This window comes from Silurus meridionalis, chromosome 24 (assembly GCF_014805685.1).
Source record: "Silurus meridionalis isolate SWU-2019-XX chromosome 24, ASM1480568v1, whole genome shotgun sequence".
Classification (NCBI taxonomy): Eukaryota; Metazoa; Chordata; class Actinopteri; order Siluriformes; family Siluridae; genus Silurus; species Silurus meridionalis.
In genome coordinates, this window is record NC_060907.1 from 10,381,541 (window position 1) to 10,404,912 (window position 23,372).

Genomic DNA, 23,372 nt, shown 5'->3' on the forward strand with positions numbered 1-23,372 from the left:
TTATTTATAAGACAATGATTTTTGCACATTAGTCTTGCATTCCTTTATATTCTCCCTCCCCCAGGCTCTAGCGCCCCCCCTCTGCCACTGAAGGCATACGCCGAAATTGCTTACGTTTCACGCACCTGTATGGCTCAATGCCGAGTTACCAAAACATGAAATTGAAATCGTTTAACCCTGTTTGCTTGGGCTTATTTCAGTATTCTACTTATTGGGTTTCAGTCGTGGATCAGGAGCACTGTGTATTTTCCTGTACACTTTAGAAACTTTGATCTTTGAGTTATGCTTTGGCAAAACAGAGCTGTGTAACTTTTCAGTTCCTACTTGACGTTTACCTGTCATGAGTTTAAAGCTGGTTTTAGTGTGAAAAGCGGGTTCCCTTTTTATAAACATTTGTAAACATCTACTGGCACTTTTGTGTCTGATGTTTTACAGTGAGGCTGGAGTTCAGAATAATGGTTCTTGATTTGTACTATAGCACTAAACCTAGAGAGTAATGTGCTCGTACTGTAGTGTATTCAGTGCTCGATTGTTCCTATAGGACTGACTATAGGAGTCATGTCGTTTAATCCCACTAAAATATATATATATATATATATATATATATATATATATATATATATATATATATATATATATATATATATATATATATATATAAATTATATATATAAAGTACTTCAGTGTATTTTTGTTTATTAGCTGGTATGCTAGTTGTTTCATAGTGATTACGACATTTTAGCTCGAACCTACAACAGAACAGTCGAGGACACGAACGTTCAAAACAGGTGCCTTTTGTTGTGTTTTAAATGTTTTTCTGTTATTTTTTTTTTTCCTCATGCTTAATTTTGTATTTTTTAAACACATCTTTCTAGGGGGAGCTTAATTTAATTTTGTTGTTAATTTTAAATATGTTCTAGTAGCATATTTTGAATCGATTAAGCAGTGAACCTCTCAACTCGCTATATTTGAGTTACGCCGTTTGAAAACTTTTTCTTTTCGTCCTTTTGCTTTTATTCGCTGCACCTTGGTTGATTTTGATTCACTTGTATGATTGTATCATTAGAATATTCGGATTACGTGGAAATTGTATGCTGAGGTGGTCTTGACCCGTGTTCTCACATTCGCCAATATGTGAAATGTTATATATTCATTCTACAGACTGATTTATTCATATTTTTCCCTGTACCGTTTCAGTTTTATTAAACCAAGGAAACAAAACTGATTTCTAAATTCAGTAAATATTTCAACGCCTGAACCGATGCATCACATGCTATTGGCATTCCTTCTGCTTCTCCCAGTTTGAATTAGCATTCAGAGCTCAGATGGGCTGCAGGCTGTTCAGTATTGTGTAATGTAAAATAAATCATGGAACAAACACTTCAACAGGGGAACCATTCAAATAGATTAGATACTGGAGTCAAATTTACTGAATATCCACACATCCGTGCATACACAGAAAGAAACATTCAGATTTGAAGTCTGAACCTGTTCCCCATGGAGACCCCGTGTCGCATCCTACCTTCTTCAGTGCTAATTGTACCATATCACCAAATAAAGCAAAATTCAAGCATTATCAGAAATCCTCTGGGAGTTTTTTTTTTTTTGTGGTTTTTGGGTACGACACAGAAGATGGATCAACTGTATATCTGAGTAAAATTGAGTTTACACACAAAAATATAGCAAGCGTGTATTGGGTTTCATGTTCTGCGCCACAGGTTTACTCTCATCGTCTGATCTCTTCAGTGGACAAACAATCAGCAGGATGTCCGAATTAAAACATTGTGACTCATAGAAGTTAAAAGCAATCTTCTTCTTCATTGTGTAACTGCGTTTATATGAAATACAGAAAATGTAGCACTGGAAAACAAAACCCATCACATAGAAATAAGGCTTTCTGGCATTGGTGCAGCCTTCAGAAATAAATAGTGTGAATTCCAAATGTCGTAGCTTTCACCAAATATAAACAATTGAACACAAACAAAATTATTATTAATTATAGAATAATCACTAAAAGGCAGTGTGTATATGAAATGTTTTACATGCAAGCGAATGCTCAGTGGACTTTATATAATGACTGTCCTCGGTGTAACGGTGGCAAAAAAAAATGTGTAAAAGGAAGTACTATTGGAAATGATCGGAAAACACGTTCGATATGATGTGCATGTTATACAATATACAAAAGTATTGGGACACCTTCTTTTTCCTGCCATATAACGGTTCTTCAAAAAGCGCACGAATATTATGGTCAGGTGTCCACAAACCCTTTCCCATAAAGTGTATGTAAACATAATTAGAAGATGTGGTGTAGTTTTTCACATCATTAACGTCTCTATATGTGCACGTAGCCTGGTATTTTTTTTTTCTGTAAACTCTTGCAAGTAAGAACGCCGGTACTTCAGTTTTTCAGTCTCTTATTGCACTGAGAATCCACATCACCTTGTCGTCTGCTCTTCAAATTGCCATCTGCAATGAACGGAGAGAAAAAGGTGCACACTTTATTTGACATTTTTTTTAATCTAAGAATGATGTGACGGTCAAATGTTGGCCTATTTTTATAATTTCATGAGAATGCAGTTTTGTACACGTCCTTACTGACAGATAAACAGTGTTATGTTGCAGAAAACCAATACTGTCTGGTAAAATGAATACCGTATTTTCCGGACTATAAGCTGCTACTTTTTTCCCCACGCTTTGAACCCTGCGGTTTAAACAACGAAGTGGCTAATTTATAGATTTTTTTCCTGGGTTTTTCCCTGTTTGACCTGCCGCTCACTCACGCTGTCTACAGGAAATGGCAAAAGAAAAACTCTCGAGAGAAATTGTTGTGAAAGGAAGGAGGAAGACAGTGAACAATGACTTTCTTGGTAGGCTACTGTTTAGATACAAGCCGTGTAACAGACACTGTCTTTCATTAAAGCCTGTGTAAAGTTCATTAGTTTCAGTGTAGACACCTGCGGCTTATAGACAGGTGCGGCGTATTTATGTTCACAATAAAAATCTTTGTCAAATTCAGTGTGTGTGGCTTATATATGGGTGTGTTTAATAGTCCGGAAATTACGGTAAATACAATCAGTGAACTCTTACTTGATAAATGTGTAGCAGTTTGTTCAGAAGCACTTCTGACCACAGATGACCTCTGCCACTTTAAATCAAAAATACACAAGAAATAAAGACATACTGTTATGCGAGTAGTATTACGGATGTGTATTATTTAAGGAATACTTCAAGCATACTCATATCTGTGTGTGACATCTGTAGTGGATGTGTAGTTTCCCCAAACAAGAAATTCAACCTCCCTGAAAGCTAAAATCTGTTTATTTTACGCTCGAGCTGTTCAGGCAGGCTATGCAAAATCTCTAATAAATCCTTCAAAGGGTTACGTGTATAATCTATCCAAATGCATCAGTGTTGAAATAACTTCACAAGAACAGTGTTCCTTTTATATGAACTGATCGTGTAAGTGAACGTGTGCTAAAAGTAAAGCTGAATCGATAAAAAATAAATTGCAGGATAGATTACTATTAAAAGGGTCCTTTAGCTTTAAAACATAAAAGCGCACACTATATGGATAAACATATTGGGACCCCCGACTTTTCCCAGACAGATGTGTTTTTCCTCAAACTGTCAACACAAACTTGGAGGCACGCAATTGTATAGGACGTCTTTGGATGCTGGGACATTGAATTTTCCCTTCACTTGAACTAGAAGATTCAAACCTTTTCCAGCATGACAATACGGCAGTACTGGTGCGGCAACAACTGATCGATTAAATCGATAATTAAATTAATGCCGTTATCGATTAGTTGGGATGCTCAAATAAGTGTTAGCGCGACGGCAAGATAACAGATCAACCAGTAGCAGGAAAAAGTGTGCGTCCCAAGTCAGCCAAGAAATAGGAGCATTTTATATTAAATGCTTGTGTGGCATGGAAATACCACAGTGACGCACGAGCACGTGAAAATAAACATACTAATGTCACGGATGAAGGTGAAACATCAGCACGGTAAGAAAGACTGTAAAATTCTCATCGTGTGCAAATAGTACAGTTTAGTGAATTTTTTATAATTAAGCCTGTTATCTTACTGCGATTCTCAGTTCAATTCTCTTTTTATAGCATTTGTCTACTACAACAGTTAAATTGATACGTTTTCAAACGGGTTTTACTGCGGCTTTACTACATGCAAATGCTTGTTTTCAATGTTTGTATATTGAATTTGTGCATATATCATTGTATTATTATATCTAATTAAATTCATTATATATTCCAGATGCATGTTTCTTCACAACTGAACGAAATGTTTTTTTGTTTTTTTACATAAATTGTCAAAGCAATGTTTGTATTATATTTTATATTGATTATTTGCAGAACGGTTGTCAACTTGCCATCTGCAATTATCATTAAAAACAATACAAATGTTCACCTTGCATACTCAAATGCTGTTTTTGTTTTGTTTTTTACAGAAAGAAAAAACCCGCATGAGTGAACATGCAGCTACTATAAGCTTCAAAATCTAAAAACGTAAGTTATTTAAACTCAATATGTGGCCTTTGCATTTTTAAAGTACTTTTATATGTAAATACCTTGAATTAGGCTTTTATATAGTTATAATTAACCAAAACATCGAATTGTATTTATAATCGCCCGATTCATCTATTATCAAAAGAATCATTAGTTGCAGCCCTACCCTGTGCACAAAGACAGCTCCATGAAGATATGCTTCACATGGATAGAAGGTCTTGTGACCTCAACCCTACTGAACACCTTTGGGATGATTTGTAACGCTGACTGCACCCCAGACCTCCTCATCCTACATCAGTACCTGACTTTATTAACACCTGTGTGGCTGAAGGAATCTCCACAAGCACACTCCAAAATCTAGTGAAACATCTTTCCAGGGAAGTGAAGGTTATTCTAACAGCAAATGGGGACTAAATGTAAAATAAGATGTTCTCACATATGAATCTTATGGCCAGGTATCTACAAACGTTTGTCCGTATATTGTATCTATAAAAACTGAACATTTTATTTTAGAAAATGGTTGCAGACGTACGATGAACTTGCGGATGTCACGAAGCCGGTTGAAACCTATGTAGGAAATGTCGTGTTTGACTTTCCCACTGTCCAGGTCTGTGGTGTAGATTTGTTTGATGCCGGTGCCGTGGATCAGAGGTACACATTCATCACATGGGCATTTAGTGACGAAGAGCATTGTGTTTTCTTCCTCCTTCACATCGGCACTCCTGAACATCCAACATAAATGGGGAAAAAAAGCAGCATGAAATATATGGAAATGTTTCTTCTCGAAGGTTCTCCTGCTAGAGAGCTACTTTCCTGCACAGATACGATGGGTTTAGGTTTTACTGTGAGCCTGCATTAAATCTACACTCTGCAAACTCTGGTTTAAAGATTGGTACTATATGTACATTTTTGTGGTGTAGCTATGAATAAGAGATTGAAGATGTTGAGGTTTTCGTTGGGAGTGACGAGGATGGACAAGATTAGAAATGAGTTTATTAGAGGGACGGCGCATGTAGGACGTTTTGGAGACAAGGTGAGGGAGGCGAGATTGAGATGGTTTGGACATGTGCAGAGGAGGGACATGAGTTATATTGGTAGGAGAATGCTGAGGATGGAGCCACCAGGAAGGAGGAAAAGAGGAAGGCCAAGGAGGAGGTTTATGGATGTGGTAAAGGGGAAGACATGCAGGTGGTTGTTGTGAAAGAGGCAGATGTAGAGGACAGGGTGGTATGGAGACGGATGATCCTCTGTGGCGACCCCTAATGGGAGCATCTGAAAGAAGAAGCTACGAATAAGATATAAAGAAAAGCATTGATTGATGTGATGTGCTCCATAACTATATGTTTTGAAGTGCTTTCTATTTTTTATTTAGGGAACATACTAATGAACATGACATTATTTTATTTATTTATTTATATTTACCCTTATGAACCATCAGTTAGTTCCTGTATCACTTGTTAGAGCAGCTATAAGCAGTAATTTCCTTTTTTAGATCTCAAGTTAAGACAAAAATACCCCACATTTTATTAAGAAACAAGAAAAGACAAAGTGCTCTGTCCTGCAGAAAATGTTTGACTCCTTCTAGAATGTGTGAATGTATGAATGTATTAAAATTTGAATAGATTATTCTCTGTTTAATCGTTTCTAAAGAAACAATAACATTAAAACAAGTGCATTAATGTAACCTGTTATAAGCTGTGATTTGCTTCACACATGATGAATTTATAAACGCTCTGGGATTTGCACACCTGAAAGTGAGTGCGTTCTGCTCAGCATGGATAATGTAGCGATATTTGCGTCGCTGCCTTTCTTCCTGCTTGTCGTCCATCTGAGGAAACTCGGCATACTCAGAGCCCACAGGATACGCGTTATAACCACATCCAACCAGGTACATGTTCCCTGTGCCATCACACTGAGGCTGAGCATGGACAAGGACAACAAATATTTACAATAAATCAGTGAAGGAACAGTAAAAAACAGCAAACAAGTACACTTAGGGATTTTTTTCCATTTGTCCTTTTAGGAAAGCCTTAAAATTTTAAAGGGGAGAAATTTTTCATCATAAAATGTTTTGAAGTTTGAACTATTAACCATCTAAAAAATGAAGTAAATGACAAAGAGAAATTAATGTAAAAGAGAATCAAAAAACTAGATAATAATAAGAATAAGAATAAGAATAATTGTTATTATTATTATTATAATCATTATTATTATCTGTGATTAAAAGCAGCATTTAAAAATAATCAAAAAAACTCTTTACTTACCAATTTGCCCTCAGCCCAAATCACTGTGCCTACTCCAACTTTTGGATCTTCTGAAATATCAAAAACACAACATTTTTCGGTACAATGCAGTCTTTTCAATAAGTTATTATCTGAGTTCCCTCAGGAACGTGTTAGGTGGTCCAGGACATGTATGAAAACAGTGTGACAGCAGTGAAGTGTGCAGTAGGAACGACAGACTGGTTCAAGGTGGAGGTTGGTCTGCATCAAGGATCGGCTCTGAGCCCTTTCCTGTTTGCAGTGGTGATGGACAGGTTGACGGACGAGGTCAGACAGGAGTCTCCGTGGACTATGATGTTTGCGGATGATATTGTGATTTGTGGTGAGAGTAGGGAGCAGGTTGAGAAAAGCCTGGAGAGGTGGAGATATGCGCTGGAGAGAAGGGTAATGATAGTCAGTAGGAGTAAGACAGAGTACATGTGTGTGAATGAGAGTGAGGGCAGTGGAGTGGTGCAGTTGCAGGAAGAAGAGGTGGAGAAGGTGGAGGAGTTCAGGTACCTAGGGTCAACAGTGCAAAGTAATAGAGAGTGTGTTAGAGAAGTAAAGAAAAGAGTGCAGGCAGGGTGGAGTGGGTGGAGAAGAGTGATAGCAGGAGTGATTTGTGATAGTAGGGTATCTGCAAGAATAAAAGGGAAAGTTTTTAGGACTGTGGTGAGACCTGTGAAGTTGTATGGTCTAGAGACAGTGGCATTGAGTAAAAGACAGTAGGTGGAGCTGGAGGTAGCAGAGCTGAAGATGTTAAGGTTTTTGTTGGGAGTGACAACAATGGACAGGATTGGGAGTGACCCTGCATTATTGTGTCAACAGTCCAGGCTGGTGGAGGTGCTGGAATGGCATGAGGAATGTTGTCTTCGCTCTACTAATAGTTACTTAGGAATTGCATTAATTACAAGTTATGCAACAGATCTTCTAGGCTTTCATTAGAATGAGAATTCATATTGAGGTTCTCTACTTAGCTGAAAATTTAATAGTTCTCCATGTCAAAAATATTTTTACAGGTTTCACACATTGATGGTCCGTATATTCGCCATATAAAGTTATTTCATTAGGAAATGTAAGTAGTCATCTATTTAATTTTATAATTAATTGAAAACCCTGCCCATGTCAAGCACCCACAAGCTCCTGAGACTGAGAAAATGCTGCATTATTATGTGTAAGAAGAACTTTAAGAGACAACCTCCCTGCATACTCCGACATCTCACCTGTTCTGTAAGACAGTATTGCTGCCTGGATGATGCAGTGTCTCACAACATCCTGAGATAATGTCCTATATCCACTAGTTGTAGGTTCTGTCTCGTAGAACCCATATTCGTGCTCGAGAACGGGAACACTTGCAGCCACAGATGCCAGAATCCTGATCAGATCCCTCATGTGCTGTCGCAGTTCACTGAAATATGGTTCTGTGCAAAAGTTCTCCAGGTTCATCTTACTGAGCAGCTCTTGGTGCACCTCCACATCATCAATCACAAATATTTTCGAAAACCTATTCCAGTTCCTCCAGCACTCTTTCCTGAAGAGTTCAGGGACATCTAGACTGGGATCATCTGCCGCCATTCGGCTCAGAAAGTCACTGTTGCGGGACGTCTCCTCTACAAACTGAAGCATGGAGTTGGCAAGAGGCTGGAGCAGCACACAGATGTGCAGCCTGCTGCAGGATTTGAGTCTCTCGGCAGCTGCTGCGTCCAGAGCGGCCTCCTGGAGATGAGAACCTGTAGCTTCGCTTTTGTCAGACAGCAGGCTCATTTCAGCATCAGCAGGCCAGTAGGAGATCCTGTTCACCCCGGCTGAGAGAATGAGAGGGATTATGATTATGGAGAAAAGGTTACAAATTACAGATTCGATACCACCAATTCCAAAATCTTTGGCATCATTCAAAATGCAGATACAAATTTACCCTCAATCATCTTACAGAAAAGAATAAGCACAAGGCATTTCCCCAATATGTACAGTTTCAGTGATTCTGTGTTGACTGTATCCTCAAATTGTTCTCGTCTCCCAGAAACCTAAAGCAGTCTGTTGAAGCCGATCCTGTTTGACATGTGAGATGTTTTTCTGCTCATCATGGTTGTAAAAAGTGGTTGCATGGTTGTAGCCTGGTCTGATAACAGATCTGGTCATTCACCTCTTTCCTCACTTATCATCAAAGCGTTGTTAGATTATGAGAAAATAATTAGTGCTAATATTTTGTTGAAACCAAACCAATTAAACTAATCTATACAGACAAGAAGTAGGAGTGGAGTAACCAGTGGTTACTTACCATTGATTATCATCTTAAGGCAGGTAGAACACGGCTTTCTGGAGAAATAAAGATCGCAACCCTTTAATCTGGACCCGTGTCTGATAACGGCCACCTGGCCGGCATGGAGCTCCGCTCCAGAACAATGAAGACCCAGAATTCTTTGCTCATGGACCACCACCAAACCAGTGACTTGCACCTGAAAAAGATGCATTACAATTTAATCTCAGGCACATGGTCAAAAACTCTATAAGTCTAAATGACTTAAAAGTCTAAAGGCTTTTTTTTACATAATTATGCAAATAAGGGTCATGTAACACCAGGAAGGAGAGGAGCATGTGCAAGGTTGAAGGTGTTTCTAATTTGCATATTCATACCTGGGTTTCTTGAAGGAAGAAAACATGGAGGAGTGACAACAATTCAAAAGACAACACCCTGTCCAGCAGTTTACTGATAAATGCTTCGAGCAAATAACAGACAAATCAGAAGACGTGTGATATAGAAATGATTGAATTCAGTTTAATTTCCAATTGAAGTCAGTGTTTAAATCAGTTTACGTAGGTGTGAGATAAAAGCTCCAGACAACCCAAGCATCATGTCCAAAGTCTGAGAGAATAAACATGTCCTTACTGATGCATTGTCTCGTCTCTGAGATTCTCTTCTGGGGAAAAGTTCCATCCAGAGACTCAGTAATGTGAAGAGGTTGACTTTGGACAGTCTTGGTCCATGACCTGAACAGAGAGAGAAATATTTTAAGACAAAAATAGAATATCTGTCTGACTGTCTGACTGTATGACTAACTTCAGCCAAGCCCAGTTCTAAGAAATAGAAACTGATGCTGATATTCAAAAACCATTTATCACTGCGTACTGAATCATTTAAAGGTATAGGATCTGTAGGTTAAGAGTGAGCAGGAGCAGTCTTTAGATGGAAAATACTGTATCAGAATACATTTTGAGATATATATATATATATATATATATATATATATATATATATATATATATATAAAATTTTATGTCATCTTAGTCTTTTCTCTGCTTGTATTCTATATGGTGGTTGTTCAGTCTGGATACATTCAGTTTGTGTGGTTCAGTTACCAGCGTGACACTAAAAGGTAGCAGTAATTGTTACTTTTTACTTAAATACATGTCAGAGCCCAAACTTCTTTACTTTAACTTGAGTAAAAAAGTGTAGTCAGTACTTCAACTTTTACTGAAGTCTTTAAAAACATGAGTATCTGTACTTCTACTTAAGTAAACAATGTGTATACTTTTGCCACCTCTGTTGATGATACACTTTTATTGGCGTTTACAGCATCCTCCAGTGCAACTCACAATTACTCCATTCATACATCTGAGAATTTCAGGATTAAGGGTCATAAATAAGGGCCCAGCACCAGATTATGGTGGTGTGGGGATTTGAACTCACAACCTTCTGAACAGAAATCGACCATCTTAACCACTGAACTTCCCCTTCGCCATTTATTGAACTACCACTATAATGTGTAATCAAACTATTCAGAGTTTTAATGAGCTGTTTGGGGGCACAGTCCCTGGTTTAGGGTAAAGACCTGGCTAGTCCTAACCTTGCACTTTGCCCTCCGTCTGCGTGCTGCTCTCCTTCACGTTACTGACGCCATCTTGACCAGTCGAGATGAACCGGTAGTCGCAATGTGTCGCTGCCATTCGGTTCTGATCATGAACAAGAGAGCTGTGTGACACAATACACACCGGTGTGTGAGATCAGTCCTCCTCCACAGCATTCTCTTCCTGTTTAGTTTGACGTCAAGCAGCAGGTGGAGCTACAGAAAGGCCGTTTAAATCCGGGTTGCCAGATATGACAAAAAACATCCCCAACTGCTGTACTGTTATTTTTCTATTTATCATTCATAAACGTTAGATCTCAAAAAGGGGTATAAAGCGTTCTCTCATTTATCCGTGTATCTTTATTTAATATGTACCTCTTACCTGGATATGTGGATATAGTGAGCAAGATTTAAAATACATTATTTAGAGAAATACAGAAATATGACAAAGAGCTTTCTAGGTAAAAAATAGTTCTACATATTAAAAAAAAATCCGTGTTAAATGAATCAGAAGAAATTGTGCATTTAGTACCAATACCATTCGCACTTATACGAACTGTATGTGTTTATTTAAATTCAGAACGTTCCAGAACATGGTTAAAATTTTTAACTTCTCTTTCTTTCTTTCGGCTTCTGCCATTAGGGGTCGCCAAAGCGGAACTTTTAATCCCACATATCTGATTCTGTTGTTTACAAACAAATATAAAGTTACACCTATTTAAAAGGTTTTACATAATGTTAATTTGTGTTGCTTTTCAACTCAATTTGAATAGTTTTTAAACATGGACAATCATCCCAATGAAATTTTCTATTTTAATGCTATTTGAAGAGTATCTACAGCTTTATAAATCTTGTACAATAAACAATTTTACCTTCCTATGAAACTTTTAAAATTATGACAAAGTTTTTTTTCGAATGTCCATATTTTTTCCTGTCACTTTAAAATGCTATAACGCTCCTGCACAAACATTTAACCCATGCCTTGATACCAGATTAAAATGTGCCTCCTACAATCATTTCATAGTCACATAATACATTGATTACTGAGGTGAATGAATGAAAAAGAAGCCTGCAAAAACACCAACCTTTCAGAAAACCCTTCCATAGCTTTATTTTGATAACAGTTAATATGTTGCAACACAGTCATAAATCATTACTTACTTAATTTTATATTTAGTGCAAAACCTATACAATATATACAGTTCAACAACTTTTCTGCAACTTTATATTCACAGGCGTTTTTGCATAAACCAACACAAAGCAAAACGTTATACAAAATATGAAAATGATACAAGAAAATTAGATATGCACCGATCCAGTACTGAGTATTATCATACTGAAATATGCCTGAAAATGCTTTTACTATATCAAAGCTAACTTGCTGCATTTTCTTTTTATGCAAAATCTGTTAGCTCAATTAAGAATAATAGCTCTTAAGCAAATTGTTAGCAAGGAGAAAATGACAGAAAAGGAGTAAAGGAAATATTAATGAGGAAATTGGTCAAGTCAGTTTTCAATCCCGCAGCTGGTATTTAGAGTTATATCTGTTTTGCAATAAATAAATAAAAAACAAGGAGCGGTGCATCTTTAAATGTGCATATTTGTGCCTAAGATTCCCTGTCAAAGGATATTCCTATGCACAAATAGTAACAAGTAAACAGATTTTCTGGAAGAAGAAAAAAAAAAAAAAAAAAGAATCTAAGTGGTCTTCCTCAAGCACACGTGAATAGTGCTGCACGTCTCTATTCTGATAGATGAACATGTCATGCTTAAGATGTGAGCAGCAAATATGAGAAGGTGCATGAATCAAGGTCATATCCATGATCACATCATTATTTTATAAGAAAATTATAACTGAGCTGCACCAAAACAAGAAAGAAAAACAACCAATTATCTCCAGTCACCTTAAACCTGGATCTGCCAATTGGAATGTGGTGTCGGGGGGGGGTTGCAAAACATTTGTGCAACAATGCATAGCAACATGATCCCCAAAAAATAAAAATAGTTATTCAGTTCCCACCACAATATAAAGCCTAATAAGGCCAGCAGGTGTGTTAGGACATTACATTGTCTCTACACTGTAAATTAAGGTTCCAGAGTGGATTATATAATTAATCAGCGTAACACTGACAGAGTACACTCAACTGTAACTGCATCAGATATGAAGATGGCCCAACTCTCAGACAAACCAAGTGCTGAAAAGTCTAGTGGAAATGCAATAGTTATTCATCTGTATTCATACAGTACCAACACTGAAGCATAAAAGACATAATGATGTCCATCAAGATAAGTTCAAAATCCTTTGTTAAAGATTTGTTCATGACAAAAAGCATCCATTCTCCAGCTGCTCTATAACAGTTATCAATATTCAAGCAAAACTAACCAAAAATAATAATAATAAATCCAATAAACACATAGTAACAGTGCCCTCTAGTGGTGTGGATGAGTTTGGAGTAACAGCTGCACTCATGATAAAAGTTAGCTCTGGTATGTGTATCAGTTTTTAAAAGCTCCACAGCGGCTGGCTCTACAGATAAACTCCTTCAGCATGTTCCCGTCGATCTGCCAGAACGCTGCTGTCTGAGTCACCTCGGTCAGGTGGTTCACACAGAACTTAAAGCAGAATTCCTCAAGATCCTAAATGAAAGAAATATAACTGTAAAATGAATAATGAAATTGCCGATACTCAAAGCAGTGGACAAGTACATCTATTTGCATTGTTTTTCTGGGAAACCTAGAATAAAATCAGTTTTTTCCCCAGACCCACTGACAAATATCTCAAATAACAGTACAAAACAATTCAGAGCAAAAGGAACAACAGCTGAATAAATTAAATATCTGCATTTTTTGTTATAAACAATCAATCACACAGATGACAGTTCAACCTGTGTATTTCATCTTTAAACAACTCCTTAGGCTTGTGGTCTTCCAGCTACTTTAGCCAGATGTTGCACATCGAAAGCTTGTGCATTTTGTGTGTCCTGTACGGGAGGGTTAATTGTACCTCAGCATCATATCTGACTGCAGCAGAAAGCAGAGAGAAAGCATTTTCCACAGTGATGCCCCGCTTTATGATGTGCTGACACAGTCGCTTCAGCCTGTTTTCACAGTACGAAGTTGCCAGATCCAGTAATCCTACACATTTTAATAAAACAAAAAGGGGGAAAAAAATAGTAGATGGCGTAATGTTAAATGTGTACTAAACGTTTTCACTCCAGTATTTTGAGAAAATATAAAAAAAAAAAATCCTATTAATTTTTACATTTAGATTGAACCGCATGCTAATTGTGTGTAGATTATGTGCTAGAACCTTCTCACAGAGCTACAACCTACTCGCCTGCACTTACCAATAGCATCCTCTGGAGGAAGATCTACAGTGTCCGTGTAGAGGAACTCGAGGAAGGACCTGTAGACGGGGTAGGAGAACTGATCGATCTCAATCACCTCTTTCATATCTTCATTCCAGTGGGACTGAAACATTGACCTGAAGTGTTCACATCTGTGGAAGAAATAACATATTTACATTAGAGGTAAGATATGGGTTTATCTCATGCCGATGCTGATATTTACAAATATGCCAATATATTGTGATTAAGTGTTAAGTGTTGTCATTCTTGCTCTTATCTTTGCAACTTAGCAGATATGATTAAAAAAGTAACAGCAGGTGGAAAAGCTCCTTCTCACATGCAAGCGCAGAACGCATGGTTTTGTGTGTCAGATGCACCTGCCTAATTATTGGGCTAATTTGCAGCACAATGGGTCCATGCCGATTAATTTAAAAATGGCAAAAAAACGGTCTCTAATTTACGTTTGAGTCTGATATCTGTTACTAATAGATTAGCACACCTACAATCATTTCAGCTGCATCATGGTGTGTTTGTCTCTCGGGTATGAAGGTGGAGAATATACAGTTATTCATACTTAAATGAAATCAAACGTGTGTTGTCGATATAGTGTGCTACCAAATCTGGATGTGTTTTAGATGTATCTTACTATCACCTAGTTGTGTATGACTCGCAGGATGACTTCAGACAGGCAATCAATTTTAAAAGAACCAGAGCAATGCCTTCTTTTGATCATTCAAGTAATGATATTAACATTTGCAAGTCTTGTTCAAAATGCTTTTGAGTACTTAAAAAAAAAAAAATAATAATAATTATAATATTAAGCTCTGCATTACCAAGCCAAAAAGTGTGCTCTCTTTCTTTTTCTTTTTTTTTTTAGAGCAAACAAACAAATCCCACCACATACACTGAATGAAATGGAGTGCAGCACACACCTGATTTTAAGCACTGCTTTGTGCACGTGAATGAATTTGCCATCTATGCTGAATTTGAGGTCTGAGGTCTCGGGACTGTCAAACTCTTTCTTCAAAGACTCAGCCACAGTCAGGAAATCATCGTGCTCTACAAGCATAGTTATTGTTGTGTTAATACACTTTAGTAAAATGTCATGTAGACACATTATTCAGCCGTGACCAAGAGGGAAGGCTGAACCTGGACTGAATCGAAGAGCTCTGGTGCAGCTCAACATGACCTAGGAATGAAAGGTATCCAAAGAACATAGTACAGATAATCCCAGAGTTACAATAGTTTTATTTATTTATTTATTTATTTATTTATTTATTTATTTATTTATTTATAAGTTTCGTGTGACAGGCAAAAGTAGCAGTGTATGCTCCAGCCTCCTATCGTGAACTGGTGCTCGTCAGTGTTCCTGCTGCTACATACATATATACTACATAGTTTGTACAGTACAGTACTGTAAATTGCTGTTTTGCTCAATTATGCACTGTAATTTAATTATTAAGAAATTACATTATATACACTACAGTGTATACTGCAGTACATACATTTCAGTGTATACTGCTAGAGTATACATATTGATCACCATTCTTTAAGACTCCTGTGTAGGCTAGGCAATGTCTCGAAGTTATCAGAACGCATCCTCATTGGTCTTCTCTCCTTATAAAAAAACTTGTGAGAAAATACTCAACAACAATCTCTGAGTAATATTAAGCTGAGGACAATAGTACATGTCCATAATGCTGGAAACTCACCCATGGACAGGAGTCTCCACATGACGGATGGTGTTGCGAAGCAGGCAAAGACGTCGTCGGTGCAGCTGAAGTGTGTGTGATGGGGTAATACGATGGACTGACCTCTGCACTGGCCCCACATGTACACCCGGCCACTCTGTGTCTTCGCTGCTGAGGTGTGTGTGGAGTGACATGCTGCTATCTCCACAATCCTGGAGGAATTTGGAAGTAATCAGAGTGAAGGAACACAATTCAGTTGACAAAGAAAAAAACAATATAAACTATTTTTATATATAATTTTTATTATATGTATACACACAGTGGTGTGAAAAAGTGTTCCCCCCCCCTTCCTGATTTTTATTTTTTTTTCTGCATGGTTGTCACACTTAAATTTTTCAGATCATCAAACTAATTTAAATATTAGTTAAAGATCACCAATTTGGATTTTGTTTTCCCTTAATAATAAAAACCTTCATTTAAAAACTGCATGTTGTGTTCACTTGTGTTCTCTTTTACTAATATTTAAATTAGTTTGATGATCTGAAACAGAGTTTGACAAACATACAAAAAAATAAAAAATAAAAATCCCTTTCACACCACTGTATAAAAAGAAAATAAATCAGGGGCTAAATAACAGCCGAAGAACACCAACAAATCCTTCACCGTGTTTCTTTACATACTTCTGGAACAAAATGTTTTTTTTTTTTGTTTTTTTTTTGGACAAACATTTTTCCTTTTTTTTTCAGGAAATGCCATCTCTCTGCAATTGCAAACTAAGAACATGGGGTAAATACACACTATATTCGCACATGCCCTTAAGAGTTGGGCCCAACACACAACAACCATACAGGAAACAGAGGAAACACCAGAGCAAGCTGACAGGAAAGGACTCTAAGACCCAACAATGTGGATAAGTGCTGGCATGCTGACTAGCCACAAACACAAACAAATACACAGTCAGTAATTTGATGTGACTGTATAGCAACACCTAACAGTCACACAGTCACAGAGTTCTCATGTAACCTGAGAAAAAAAGAAAACAGAAAAATGTCAAAGACCAAAACAACAAACTATAGAGAAAATCCACCCTCTCTCACCTCTCTTTCTCAGCCATGACTTGAACAGGACTGAGTTGATTGCTCTTGTTGCCGGTACCAAGCTGGCCATAAGTGTTGGCTCCCCACGCATACAACAGTCCCTCGTCTGTTAGTGCCAATGTGTGGGCATAACCACAGGCAATCTGAAACACATGGCATGAGCTTTAGCTCAATATAGTAAACGAACGAGGATTCAGCTGTGCAACAACATATGGCAATGTTTCATTGCAATAAATACAAAATGTCATTGTCTATAACTCAAATTTGCAATAATATTAATGAAATATTTCAATATATAATAAAACCTTTGAAAATTACCTGTAAGACACAAACACCCTGCAGCGCTGCTAGACGGCATGGTGTGAGCTGATTTCCATTGTTCCCCAACCCAAGCTGTCCATTACCATTATAACCCCAACCATACACCTGAAATACATAAGCACACAGTATATTATTACACAAATAAAAGCAGTTAAAGATATAAAATTGTGACAAAAGCATCTGTTTTGTTAAAAAATTATCCCAAAAAAAAATTTTATTGTCCTTTTTTGAGCTAAAATTAAAAGGACACATTCACTTTTACCTCTCCGTTGTCTGTTACCGCCATGGAGGAGGTCTGACCACACGCTATGCTGACAACTACTTTGTTAAGGAGGCAGCTGGAGACCCTGCGTGGTGAGGGCTGGTTGGCCGTGGATCCTGATCCCACTTGACCGCAGTTATTATAGCCCCAAGCAAACACCTGAGTGAACAAAAAAAAAAAAGACACAAGTAAATCATCTGAAATGATAAGTAATGTGCAAACCAATACAAAACCACCAAAGTTCATGTTTAATAAAATATTAGGCTAGTAAAAAAATTTGTCAAAAATGTTGCTGATATACTGTCCATCCATCCATTCATCTATCTACAGCGGAGTTAGTGAAGCGCAAACATTAAAATACACAATGTATGCAAATTTACCAACACCTAATAATTACACACAAATGCATACAGTAGAGCTATAAAGCATAAAGGAAAAAAAGCCTTCAGAGAGTAATGCATCACATGTTCCCTCCTAATGTTTGCAGAATGTCAGACACTAAAAACAGTCAAGAGCATCTATAAGTGACATGAGGTTGTTACATAATTCAGTTCTGTCTAATGTCTTTCAGAGTGGTAAAGATAGGTATTAGAATTAGTTTAAGTAAGTAAGGTGCTACAAATGTGAATCACAGAATAGAAATGTACTTCAGAGTAACCATGCTGCTTGAGAAATTTGTATTGCATGTTTCAAAGAAAAAGGAAAAAGAAGATCATGGATGCAATTTTCAATAGGCCATAAAATGTCTATTTGACTACCTGGACATTGCATGTCAAAAATTCAAATAAACACTATTAATAAAAAAAAAAAAATGCTGGGACTTATTTTCTGAACGGCCTCACTTTTCTCTCACCTCTCCATCATGGGTCAGGGCAACTGAATGATGAGATCCACAAGCCACCTCGATCACCCTCTTGTTCTGCAAGTTTGTGGTCACGAGCACAGGAGACACTCCCTGATTGGTAGTCCCATTTCCAAGCTGACTGTACCCATTGTGTCCCCACCCATACAGCTGGCCCTCTGCAAAGGCAAACGATGCACTGATCTGAGAAAAGACAATATATACTGGCACTAGAATAATTCACAATACTATATATCCTGATTTCACTTAGGTAATAGATTGTGAAATAATGATTTTTTATTATTTTATCCTCATATACACACTTTCAAGATCAGCAATGGCACATGTATTGTCCTGACCTGAATAGAAATGGACACACTCACAACACAAACCTTTAGCACATAAAAGTAGTTAAAAAAGGAACCAACAAAGATGCACTGTATCTATTCATGTATTGAGTATGTGTGTGATCTATAAACTGGACAGTTCCTTGGTTTTATTGGTTCAATTGGTTGGTCCATTATTGTGGTAAAACTTTTACTGAAACTAAGCCAAAATTATAAAACAGCTCTTAATTTTCAAAACATTCTGCTTTGAAGTTGACATTATGTATTGAAGCAAATACAAGGTATCCAAATAAATCCAATGGTAAGAGGTTCAGCAAATATATCAGTCCAAATGCTGACGTAAGTCTACATAAACAAGATGAGAAAATGCATAGAAGGTTAAGCATGTAGAAGTCACGGTTACTTAGCTCCTGTACGGCTTTGTACAGCTCCAGTCTTTCATTTTGTATTGATAATCAGACCGCATTTCCCAATCAAAAAAACGAGTACTCGACTCTAATGACACGTCTTACCCTCTGTAGCAAGAAGAACATGTGGCCCACTTCCATAGCTTAGACTGACCAACTTCTTTCCACTCAGGGAGTCTAACTTTTTAGGAACAATGGTGCTCGTGCTGTCCCCTGTTCCCAAACAGTTACTGCAGTTCAGCCCAAACACGTACACCTGACAAACAAAGCAAAGAAATAATCCCAAAGTGTCCTCCATACACTCAATAAAAATAAAAATAAACAGTATACAATATAGCTAACATCTGAGACCTCATATTACATTAAGCCCTAGAAAGAATTGGGTCAGTACAATGAAAGCCATATGCAGGCATGTGTGCCAGTACTAATTTGTTCCTATTTTTCAGTATAATCTGGCCTCACTTTGGTCCTATTATTGTAAAACCACATGCCACAAAAGACTCTTGTAAGACTCAAGACATTTCTTTCAAGTCAGAGTTGCAGACGGTACTAGTTAGCTATCTTGACTAACTGGGTTTCAAATCCTAACTCCACATCACATCACACTCACCTCGTTATCATGGGTGATGTAGATCGCCTCGTTGGCGGATGTTCCAAACACACATGCCTGACGTATTGAGGCGGCGTCCTGTGCACTCATAAGGCTGAATAGGGGCCATTTGCTTACATCCACCATGGCTATACTGTTGAAGCTCCAAGAGGAAGGGGAAACAGGCTTCGGTGGGGCTGGAGCAGATCCAATACAGCTACTGGAAGAGGCACTGTAGCTACCACCACTGCTAACACTAAAATGTGCACACACACACACACACACACACAAACAGTAAAACTGCAGTCATAAAGGGACATTTACAAAACAACAGATATTCCCCTGATGACACAGGCCACCATGGCTGGTAAACACTGATGCATTTGTTGAAAAGTCAACCACACAAAGATGCTTGTCAGATTTCATAAATGTAGAAATTGTCCTTATCGCTGGGAGATCACGTGTTAGAAAATTGACGTCAAAACAGACCGGGAATCCAAGAGAGCAACACTGCCCATGTGATTACTCATGTATAAGATGGTGTACAGCTCTTTTCTTCGAGTGTGCACGACTGCCCTGGCGTGAAGGCTCAGTGAATGGCTTGTTGACAAATTTCTTCTACGTTATTAACGCTAATGGAAATTTCCCAGCACTACTTAACCACCAAAACAACAAGGTATGATGGTCATTAACGCTGCATTGACACACTTATTTGTGACATAGGCTCATTACTGGAAGCTGATCTGAAGCTGCTAGAAAACTTCAAAAACCATTCCAATAATAAGCTTTCAAAGAGGGGGGGGGGTCCCAAATACTTCCCAAATACTTCCCAAATACTTCTCACCTGTCCACGGAGTCCACTAATATGATGCCACTGAGAAATGTTTAGGATTAACATCAAAACACATTATCACAATCTTCATAATAATAGGTTTACAACGTAATACTTAGTTTTGCTTCAGAACGACCAGGAATCTGTTGTCCAGAATGTTGCTAGCGTCAAAGAACCGCTAACCCAAGCTAATAGCTAACACACTATCAGAGTTAGCATGAGACATGCTGCAATATTTACACTCCGTGCCAGCTAGTAATATAGATATCTAGTTTGCTAACTAGGCGGTAATACAATTACTCTATTAGCAAATAGAGCTAGCTTAACTCTTAGGGTACTGACCTACTGCATCTCTCCATCAGCACACACCGGATAGAACTGAGAGACAGATGGATAGAGAGATGGGATGGAGAAAGATGAGAAAATGAAAAAACAAAAGCAGTTCACACAACGCAAATAACCTACCGAACAACGAAAGCGGGTAGTTTCAGGCAATTTACCGACTGCAGCTTCTACAGCTTTCACTGTTATGATGCGATCAGCTCGTGTGCGCATGCGCGTGTGCTTGAGCGCGTGCGTGCGTGCGTGCGTGAGCGCGCGACCGCTGGCGTCAGCGGTAGGTGAACCCACAACCTCTCACTGCACAGAGACGAAGAGCCAGAAAAATAAAGTATAATCCGATAAAATAAAAAAAAAACCCTACACTGATCAGGCATAACTTTATGACCACCTGCCTAATTCTGTGTTGGTCCCCATTTTGCTGCCAAAACACTTCTGAACCCGTGAACTTCTTCAGCAGTTTGAGCTACAGGAGCTCGTCTGTTGGATCGGACCACACGGACCAGCCTTCGCCCCCCACGTGCATCATTGTGCTTTGGCCGCCCATGACCCTGTCGCCGGTTCACCACTGTTCCTTCATTGGAGCACTTTTGATAGATACTGACCACTGCAGACCAGGAACATCCCACAAGAGCTGCAGTTTTGGAGATGCTCTGACCCAGTCGTCTAACCATCACAATTTGGCCCTTGACAAACTCGTCCAAATCCATACGCTCGCACATTTTTACTTCTAACACATCAACTTTGAGGACAAAATGTTCACTTGATGCCTAATATACCCCACTCACTAACAGGTGCCATGATGAAGAAATAATCAGTGTTATTCACTTCACTGGTCATATTATTACAATGTCATAATGTTATGCCTGATACTTTGCAGTTCTCAGACTGATTGGTATTTTAGTTTCAGTGGTGTAAATTACATCCCAAGATTATCAATTATTCCTGAATTGAGCATCATACCTCAAACACCTGCATAAATACACAGCATAAAAGTCTATAAATAAGGCTCACCTGTTTGACCTTTAGCTCATGTTACTTTCTAAGTTTCCTTATGGGTTTCCTTTGGGTTCTCTGATTTCCAATCACTTCCATAAATCACACCGGTACACTTTGTACAGTACAGATTTTCCTAGGCCTTTCTGTGTTTTTTACCAGATTGAAAATCAGGAATGGGTTCAAGTTCAACTGCTCTTTTAGGTTTGCTTTGTTTTCTGCCTTCTTATATTATTAAAACACAACAGCACATTTAATACTACTACTAATACTATTAAAGTGGACGGAGGAGGAACATTAATCTAAATATCACAAAATTATTAATAGTAGTAATAATAATAATAATAATAATTATCTTTAATAAAATGTAAAGTATACAATTCCAATAAAACTTAGTGTAAAATACATTAGTGCTTTATTATTATAGTTCATGGTGCAAAAAAACAAAAGCAATGGCATGTTAGTCTCAATTTTCCCAATCTTAGGTATCTGTTTGTTTCAGGCAAATAGTTAATAACCTTTAACACAAACTAAACTTCTGTACATTGTAAAAAAAGATCATGCACATTTCCTGTGCTCTTGAATGTGCAAGGAACAAAAGAAAGGGAAACACCCTCATCAAGAGGAATGCAGACTAACTTGTTTACACAGTCACCTAGTCACATAACAGAGGCGTTGAGCAAAATCTGCTATGCATAAGGCAATGTGCTGTGGATATTTACTGTAACTGCTTACTTTGCATTCTGTTTCTCTGAGCAACCAACAGGACCCACAATAAACCTCTCTGTTCTGAAGCCTCTTCCTGTTGACTGAAATTCCTCTTGTGGGCAGAACGGACGAGTTCAGTTCAGAGACGTCATATCCAGGGAGACAAATTGTGCGATGGGGCCCAATCTACAGAAGCAGGGCAAGAAGTTCAAAAAGGTGCCCCATGTAGCCTTAATGGGCCTGGACTCAGCTGGGAAATCCACTCTACTCTACAGGCTCCAACGAGGGGTTATCATGGACACTACACCTACTATAGGATTTAACGTGGTCACCCTGGAGTTGAACAAAAAGACAGTGCTTACTGTTTGGGACATAGGTGGCCAAGAGAGTCTGAGGCCCAACTGGAGGTACTATCTGGAGGGATGCAGTGCGCTGGTGTTCGTGGTGGATGCCAGTGACAGTACTCGCATGGAGGAAGCAAAGCTGGCACTGAAGAACGTTCTAAACGATTCCAACTTGGAAGACATTCCGCTGATGGTCTTGGCTAATAAAACTGACCTACCAAATTCGTTGACATTAGACGAGGTGTGTGAAAAGCTGGATTTAGCAAGCTGCACTAACAGGACTTGGGAGATCCAGGCATGCAGTGCTTTAAAAGGACTGGGACTGCAACAGGCTTTTCTGTCAGTGGCCAAACTGATTCAATAAAGGAACATGACATGGGCATGACCTCAAATATTCTGAAGATCAAACTAATGAGAAGGAAAAGAGAATGTGGAATGAACACTCAAAAGAAGATAGATGACTGAATGAGTGCAAATCACAAGCTTGTTCTTGAAGAGCTACATAAAAGGGAAGCTTAAACAACAAGAATGTTTCAAAGCTTTGACAAACGACACCAAGGACAGGTATTAGAAGTGTAAAATTGATTTCTATGATCAGCTTATGATGTATTGAAATGCAAAAA

General features: G+C 38.1%; 3 protein-coding genes across 6 annotated transcripts; 1 reads left to right on the forward strand and 2 right to left on the reverse strand.

The window, feature by feature from the left end:
- Positions 1–1,403: 1,403 nt before the first annotated feature.
- Positions 1,404–10,826, reverse strand: cdadc1 (cytidine and dCMP deaminase domain containing 1). The gene is made up of 9 exons (XM_046837304.1): positions 10,629–10,826; positions 9,671–9,771; positions 9,062–9,239; positions 8,007–8,588; positions 6,787–6,836; positions 6,271–6,440; positions 5,055–5,244; positions 3,088–3,145; positions 1,404–2,466 (listed from the first exon to the last, which is right to left on the reverse strand). Exons 1-9 carry the CDS (start codon positions 10,726–10,728, stop codon positions 2,399–2,401), a joined length of 1,497 nt encoding a protein of 498 aa, XP_046693260.1. The 5' UTR covers positions 10,729–10,826; the 3' UTR covers positions 1,404–2,398.
- A 2,016-nt stretch (positions 10,827–12,842) lies between these two features.
- Positions 12,843–20,960, reverse strand: rcbtb1 (regulator of chromosome condensation (RCC1) and BTB (POZ) domain containing protein 1). Of its 4 annotated transcripts, none has more exons than XM_046837862.1 (13): positions 20,863–20,928; positions 20,705–20,740; positions 19,552–19,786; positions 19,047–19,197; positions 18,200–18,366; positions 17,347–17,505; positions 17,082–17,189; positions 16,764–16,906; positions 15,688–15,878; positions 14,908–15,034; positions 13,976–14,127; positions 13,633–13,763; positions 12,843–13,265 (listed from the first exon to the last, which is right to left on the reverse strand). In XM_046837862.1, exons 2-13 carry the CDS (start codon positions 20,719–20,721, stop codon positions 13,125–13,127), a joined length of 1,722 nt encoding a protein of 573 aa, XP_046693818.1. In that variant the 5' UTR covers positions 20,722–20,740; positions 20,863–20,928; the 3' UTR covers positions 12,843–13,124. The 4 variants fall into 4 exon arrangements, with proteins under 4 accessions (XP_046693818.1, XP_046693817.1, XP_046693819.1 ...); XM_046837861.1 differs by having other exon boundaries at positions 20,828–20,926; XM_046837863.1 differs by lacking the exon at positions 20,705–20,740 and having other exon boundaries at positions 20,828–20,960.
- arl11 (ADP-ribosylation factor-like 11) lies at positions 19,827–23,259 on the forward strand. The gene is made up of 2 exons (XM_046837870.1): positions 19,827–20,206; positions 22,464–23,259. The coding sequence occupies exon 2, from the start codon at positions 22,580–22,582 to the stop codon at positions 23,111–23,113; it is 534 nt and encodes a 177-aa protein (XP_046693826.1). The 5' UTR covers positions 19,827–20,206; positions 22,464–22,579; the 3' UTR covers positions 23,114–23,259.
- The last annotated feature ends 113 nt before the right edge of the window (positions 23,260–23,372 follow it).

What these genes read in the sequence shown, in the direction of transcription:
- rcbtb1 (XM_046837862.1), bottom strand. An exon ending in ACATCACCCATGATAACGAG is followed by an intron (nt 19,198 to 19,551) that starts GTGAGTGTGATG and finishes TTTGTTTGTCAG; the next exon opens with GTGTACGTGTTTGGGCTGAA. An exon ending in GTCATGGCTGAGAAAGAGAG is followed by an intron (nt 15,879 to 16,763) that starts GTGAGAGAGGGT and finishes AAATTCCTCCAG; the next exon opens with GATTGTGGAGATAGCAGCAT.
- cdadc1 (XM_046837304.1), bottom strand. Translation starts at nt 10,728, where the DNA reads ATGGCAGCGACACATTGCGACTACCGGTTCATCTCGACTGGTCAAGAT. An exon ending in AATACTGTCTTACAGAACAG is followed by an intron (nt 6,837 to 8,006) that starts GTGAGATGTCGG and finishes TTGATATTTCAG; the next exon opens with AAGATCCAAAAGTTGGAGTA. An exon ending in CAGAACGCACTCACTTTCAG is followed by an intron (nt 5,245 to 6,270) that starts GTGTGCAAATCC and finishes TTGGATGTTCAG; the next exon opens with GAGTGCCGATGTGAAGGAGG.
- arl11 (XM_046837870.1), top strand. Translation starts at nt 22,580, where the DNA reads ATGGGGCCCAATCTACAGAAGCAGGGCAAGAAGTTCAAAAAGGTGCCC.